This window comes from Trachymyrmex septentrionalis, unplaced genomic scaffold (genome assembly GCF_001594115.1).
Source record: "Trachymyrmex septentrionalis isolate Tsep2-gDNA-1 unplaced genomic scaffold, Tsep1.0 scaffold16, whole genome shotgun sequence".
NCBI lineage: Eukaryota > Metazoa > Arthropoda > Insecta > Hymenoptera > Formicidae > Trachymyrmex > Trachymyrmex septentrionalis.
In genome coordinates this window covers 2,210,746-2,217,661 of record NW_017304758.1, presented here as the reverse complement: position 1 = coordinate 2,217,661, position 6,916 = coordinate 2,210,746, and the positions used below count along the sequence as shown (strand labels likewise).

General features: G+C 39.9%; 1 protein-coding gene across 4 annotated transcripts in view; it reads right to left on the bottom strand.

Moving 5' to 3' along the window:
• Positions 1-6,916, bottom strand: part of LOC108746144 (ankyrin repeat domain-containing protein SOWAHB) — a 116,411-nt gene that overhangs the window by 108,099 nt on the left and 1,396 nt on the right. For all 4 annotated transcript variants that reach the window (XR_001939148.1, XM_018482716.1, XM_018482715.1 and 1 more), the window contains exons 3-4: positions 6,451-6,816; positions 5,359-5,511 (exon numbers count right to left, since the gene is read on the bottom strand). Coding sequence is in view for 3 of the 4 variants with exons in the window: in XM_018482716.1 (XP_018338218.1) it covers positions 5,359-5,511; positions 6,451-6,816 (519 nt within the window). In the remaining variant the exon portion in view is untranslated. The remainder of the gene's footprint in view (positions 1-5,358; positions 5,512-6,450; positions 6,817-6,916) is intronic.

Sequence of the window (6,916 nt, the reverse complement as noted above, 5' to 3'; positions counted from 1 at the left end):
TTAATTTAAGTAGAGCGTACAAAAACAATATCAAATGTGAAACCTGCGAGCCTTTACAAAATCTACGCGATGTAATACGACTAAATATAAAACAATCTTCCGAAGAATATCGACGGGGCTTATTGTTCGAGTTATTCATTTTTTGCGATACTGTGACGAAAAATTATTATAAGGAAAAACAACTAGACGATAATACAAAAATTTCAATCCCACGATCAGACCACCAAGAAGGGCCTCACAACCCGGAAAGGCGGCGGCGTTCCGTCCGCCGCTGTCATGACAGTCACAATCAGTCAGTTTTCGGTTTAGTCTCCGGACTGTCACTACGGGAGACGAGACTCCCGTGGATGAATACCGGAGTCTGCCATTCACCGGGAACGTTGGAGAACGGAGAAGGTAATCAACGAGACTGATTTAATATACGCGCGCATCTTGAGAAGGAAAAAGAAATCTTGTTATCCGCCTCGTGATCTTTTTTCCAAGAGAAGATGTGGCGGTTGATAGATTAGTGTAAGACCAGAAGCCTAAGTTGGTATGGAAACGTGATAGACGATAGGAATTATGAGAAGACAACAAGCGACCCATTGTAAACCGCTTCCCTTTGCACCCCTTGCGTAGGCATCTGCCCTACCTACCACATGTATTACCACATAAAGGCCCAAAGAATTCTCTTTGGCGAGGCGAGGCGATGCGAGGCGTCGCCGCCGCTGAACAAACAAATTTAATGCGCGTGCATAACGACACCAATTTAAATGATAATGCGCGGTGTGTGTGTGCCTTCAAGATTAACTCGTAATAGGCCGGAATAAATGTCGGTGGACCTGTTGGAGGTGTATCTAGTCGCCCGTTACACGGAAACAGTGGGTGCTAACTACTCCTGTAGACAAGCTTGTTTATATTGGTGCGTGTTGCGCAGTACGAAAACTGTGAATCCACACGCACGCATCTTGCGGTAGTGCCAAGAAAATTGGGTCGCCACGAATCACGTCCGCTAGATCTCTCAACGTCGTTATTAACGAGACCGCGGTGAGTTATCATCGGGCATATCGCATCGCGCTAGCATCCGCAACCCGCAATTATCTGGTCGGTTATTAAATTTTACCAACGATATTTAATTATCCTTCGACGAGGTGTTGCCGTGCGCATTAAGCGCTATGCCATAATTTACTCGATTACGTGTAGAATGTTCGATAACCGATAATCACATTCGACGTTACAAGAGATACGCGCTACCCGAATGCATCTTCTCATAAACGACCATGGCAGTTACGCGATTTTCCCGTGTTGTACGAACGCGATGCGTGATGATGGAGAAAAAAAAAAAGAATTTATGCGGGGGAGAACGATACCATGCGCGTTCATCGACTACATCGATAAATTCCGATGGTAACGAGTGGGCTTATCTTAAAGACACTTATCAACCGGCACTCCTGCCCAAGTAAATTTGCCTAATTAAAGGAACAAGATGTAAACGATTTTATTTCCATCACTGTTCGTGCTATCTGCGTATCTGCCGACCACTTGGAATGAATAAATGGTTTCCTTCGTATCTACCATTCTTTCTCTCTCTTTCTCTTCTTTCAGAAATCGAGCAACGCATTTAAACCACTACCAAGCCAGGTGCACCTGTCAAGTGCTCTATGCAGTTAGTTTGATTAATGACAGAAATATTTCTTGAATAAACAACGGGGCGCGCTTAAGCTCGTTGAACAGATTGACATTTAGATATATATACTTAAAAGCAACAACAATTTAGATTTAAAAGATAACTACGCAATTGCACGGTAAAAAGATGGTTCAAAATTAACCTTCGTTGATCTTATGTTAATATTACAAATCTAAATCACTGTGAAGAAAAATCTTCGCTGACGTATTTACTAATGAATATACGGAAGCGATCTTCTTTTCATCTAAGTTTTTTAAATATTATTAATGTAAACTATGAGATTTATGAATTATAAGATATCTTATATAACATAAATAGATAAAAAAGGCATATTCTTGGTGCCTAATAATATTTCATGTAAATTTCCAGTTTCGTCAATTTAATTTAATATTACATAGATATTCCAGTTTCAGTTTAGGACAGTTCAAAATCAATAAATAATCAGTGCGTTGTTCGTTTAAACTAGAAATTGTAAAATACAAAATATTATTAGATATTCAAGATTGACTTTAATCGAATATACCCTTCGTCGCTTATTTGTGTTAAACTTTTCTCGGTCGATTTTCATTTACTATTATTTATCTTTCATTTACTTTATTTTCAAACATTTTACTTCAAAAACAAGAATCAGAAATTTTCAACAGAAGCTAATTAGAGAGAATAATCAACCTCGATCAGAGGAAGAGTCGACGAGCCTTCGGAAGTAAGCTGCGCGAAGTAAGTTTGCCTGCGGAGGTGTCTTGTTGAGATTGTCGCAAATAGAATCATGTGCAAGCTGTGCCCTCGCTTCCTCACCTTGCCTCGCCACGCCATTGAACCTCTTTGCATATACATTCTGTAAGATTACTTTGTGCGGTTTACACCCAACCTCTCCCCTCCCCTTATTCCCTCGGTTGTCCCTCAGCAGCACGCTGCGCTTCACTTCAGCCCTCTGCTTTCGTTGCCGAGAGGCAAACTACCCTCCAAGTTTCACCCAAGGTCCCTAATGTATGCGGAACTATACAGCAGAAATTCCAAGTTCGGCATGGCCGTGTTAGGCGCCTTTACGATGAGTTTCTACCCTCTCGTTCTCTCTTTGCCGCGCTCGCGAGGGTAGGGACGAGGCTCGCTCGACAAGACTCGCCCTCCGCATAAGAGGCGAACACGCGTGATCCTAATTAGAACGCGTCCTCGAGGTGCCGAAGTAAAAGCGAGCTTCTTGTTAGGCGCCTTCGGCATTCGCGCGCGCATATACGGGAGCGTACAAGCAAGGTGCATTCTCGAAGTAAAACAATTCTCTCTCTCCTCCCTTGAATTTTGCAAACATTTCTAAAGAAATATTATCAAAATCATAATTTTCGTGACAATTGCATGATGTAAGTAGTAAAATTCGCGAGGTCGTTCAATGTTATAATTGACGAAGTTATAAAAACTTTTATACTTTTTTCAAAAATAAAACCAATTCAGTGTTAACTGAAGCAGTCGCAAGAATTCTCACAGGAAAATACAGATAAAGCATCTCGCGTTCATATTTATATAGAAAAGAAACTTTACCATTAAAGAAGCATAATGCTTATAAACGGTCACATTAGTCGAGTATTACATTGGCGTAGTACATTATTGAGTTTTGATGATTAAATGCCCGGAAACATTTTATTGAATAAATAAATACTAAGAATCAAACATACAAAATGTCGGGACATATAAATGAATTATTAAAGTAAAGTAAATACATCTGCAAATAATTTAAAAAATTCTAATTAATTATGAAAATCGCTATTATTTCAAATTTTCTTCTTCAAACATCTTTGCATTCTTTTATTTCTCCTGTTTTCCTCTATAGGAAAATGTGTTTCATCGTGATGAGGATGAGATAGTGACGAACCTGTCGCGCGTTCAATGACTCGTACGAAGAAAATATGATGGAAAACTACGTAGAATGTGTTGACGCGGCAATTGACCGGCGGACTGGCGCGGCACGCGACATCGCGCTAGACGAAACGGTCATTAGGGATGCAAAGGGCGGAATCGCGCAGCTACGTTGCATGATAATTACTGTAAAGAAAGGCCGACGAGGCTCTATCCACTGGCTTCCCGGGAGATTACAGGATGTCCGGAGGCAGGAGGAGTCTCCCCGCATGACCCGAAAACCCTTTCCGCGCTTACAAGCAATAAAAATTAACGACCGGTCCGGTCAAATCGTATATGAAAGGCGGCCCGCCAGGACCGAACTATGGCGTCTGAGTAATACATAATTATCACGGGCCATTCAATGTATACACGTGGCAATAAACAGTTTCCTTTTGTAACGAAACTGTCATATAAAGAGAACGTGTCAAAATCTTTCGGAAGCTGTTAACATTTTATTCCAAATTTCCATTCGCAAAAAGAAAATCGATGTTGTAAATCAAAATCTTATAAAATAAATATGTTATACGGCATGCTTCTTATAACAATTCATTTCTGATATAATAGTAGAAAAAAATATTGGCGTCATTTGACGTCTAAAAATATACGATGAGATTACATTAAATTACTTTAAACAATTAATGACAATTAATAATTGATAGTTAATTAGTTTAAACATTTTTTTTTAATCAAAGGAATGAGATTTTCAATTCTTCTCTAAAAGAACCGAACAAATTATGACGCAGCCACGCGCGAGAGACGAGCTGAGAGCACAGTCCGGTTATAATCGGTCAAAGGAAGCGTGAAAGAGCCGCTTCTTTTCTCCTTTATAGAGCATCTTAACCGGTCGGCGCCTTTAATCGTGAGTTCCGATAAATATATCAAAATTATGATGGAGAATCGGCTGCGTACAGGACGGGCAGCATATCCTGCTGATGCTCCATCCAACTTTGTTGGTTGCGGCGGAAAGGAGCTTGCTCTCTACTCTCCTCATGAGATCTCCAGAGCTCTCTCCTCCTCCACTTTTAATTTTCAGGCGCGGCTAATTATGATTTACGGCAACATCGGCGCAACATCCTGATCGCTACGCGAGATACCGCCCGCAGGATATTCAAATGCGATGAATATTGCTCGCCGCGATAAACGGCACACGAACGACAAGATAAACGAAGGAGAGAAAGAGAACGCGAGAAAGGAAGAATCGTCGCGAGAGCGCGTGTAAAGGATATGGAGAAAGGATTCCTAGTAGCCTACTCGGTATGCAAGATGGGCAGTCAGCCTTGTACATACCGCATCCTTCCTCCCACCCTTCGAAGGATGTATAGGCATCCGCGCGCGTGGATCGTTCCGTGCCGAATCGTTCGTCCGTAGTATTTAAAGCCCCGACGGGATAATTCAATACGGGACCCTGAACCCTTTGTGTTCCTGCATGTGTTTGGAAAACATAAGCTGTCTAGCGATGTTACAACACGATGAGCGCCATGATTCAAGCGCATGATTTCGCGCCAAGAAATCGAGGTGTAAGAAACGCCTTCTCCCAAGAGACGGCCCAAAAACACACATTGACCTATAGATAGATTTCGACATTTTTCCCCACGTAAAAAATTTTCGCGCGTGCCCTTTCCCGTAATTATACATTGTTATTAACAAATTAGAATCACTTGTACAAATAAAACTTTCCAAACACACACATTCTTTCACTTTTCTACAAAATTATTTATTCTCTCTGCTCTCTCGCGATTCTATCATTCGCAGTGGTTTATACATATACATATATAATTATGAAACAAAAAGGATATACTCACCTTATCCGTTCGTTTTCTAACAGGTACAGTCGTATCGTTATGCCGGACATGAAGATCGGTCTCGCTGGCCATTCGATTGAAGCGTTGCATTCGTTCACGAACACTCAGTTGCTCAGCCGAGGAGGAATTCGTTGTCGTTACTGCTTCATCCTCCTGTAATTTATTAGATTCGAGTCTCGGTTTTAACGTATTACAAGTGCGAGCAATAACAAATGACGAAACGATCTTGAAGGACAAAATAAAGCCTGCGATACGTGATGCTTGTTTTCCTGGAAACGTCTAGATCAAAACATCTAGGTCTGTTTGCGTTTTTGTAAATTACTAGAATTGTACCGCACAGAACGTCGAATTTCTAGTAATTTACCAAAACGCGAGCAATCCAGCAGAAAAACACGTATTATGTGCCGCAAGCTGTAGACTTTAAGACCGATATTCATAGTCGGTTCTTATATTTAACCATCATAAGTCTCAAGATATCATAAACCAATCGCAGATACCAAGAACAGTATTGGCATCCCAAGACATTATTTAAGACAGTCCTAAAATAAGAACTTGACTATATATGTATACTGGCTTAGAAGATGTAAAAAACAGTAAACAGATAATCTTGATAACAGTAAATATACAATTAGTAAAATATCAGAAATTATTTATACAACTTGAAAAAATGTAATAATAATATATAATTACAAAACAAATTTATTTATTTAAAATTTCTAATAATTTACCAAGGTGGTAAATAATTATTGTATAAAAATCGTGGTTAGGTTTACAGAAATTTAAAACAATTCAATATTAAAAGATAGTAATTACTTATTTTGAATATTGAAAGCATTGTGTAGTCCAGTGCTTTTAATATTCAAATAAATAATTAATTACTGTCTTTCAATAATAAATGGCCAGCATTAGATTATTGTTCTAACTATAAATTAATAGAAAAAAATAATCGTTTATCGCCAGCATGATATACATTCCTTTCACATTACGCGATACATCGTACGAGTATGACGATATCGATAATGGTCGTGAGTACGTTTTCAAAGAAACACAAAACAAAGTATATATAGATAAGATAATCAATAGAAAATCTACCTTTATGACGGCTTCCAAGGAGCTGTTTCGGTTTCTATCAACGTTTTCCTTGTTTTCGACCTTGAGTTTGTCTTGACTTTTGCGACGCGGTGGAACAGGTGGTGACATCGACGAACTAGGCTCCGAATCATCATTTTTTTCACGCGTGGATATCGGTGTCGCACTTTCTTCGAGGCTCACGTGAGAATTACTTGAGGATGGACTGAGGGGTGCCGGGGGCGGCGGCCGATAAGGTGGAGGCTCGCGTAGAGGAGAAACCGGAGTGGTTAAATTGGAGGTGGCGAGGGGAGATCCCACTTGCTTAGGAGGTGAAAGATCTAAGAAGGGTTGCCGATATTTCTTCTTGAGAACCAAATATTTTTCACCCTGTTAAGGAAGTTCACTTTGAGAATACTCCTAAATCGATAAGAGCGACGCAGATTTCAAACGTAACTTCGATAACTTATTTTTCTGTCATATTAAATTT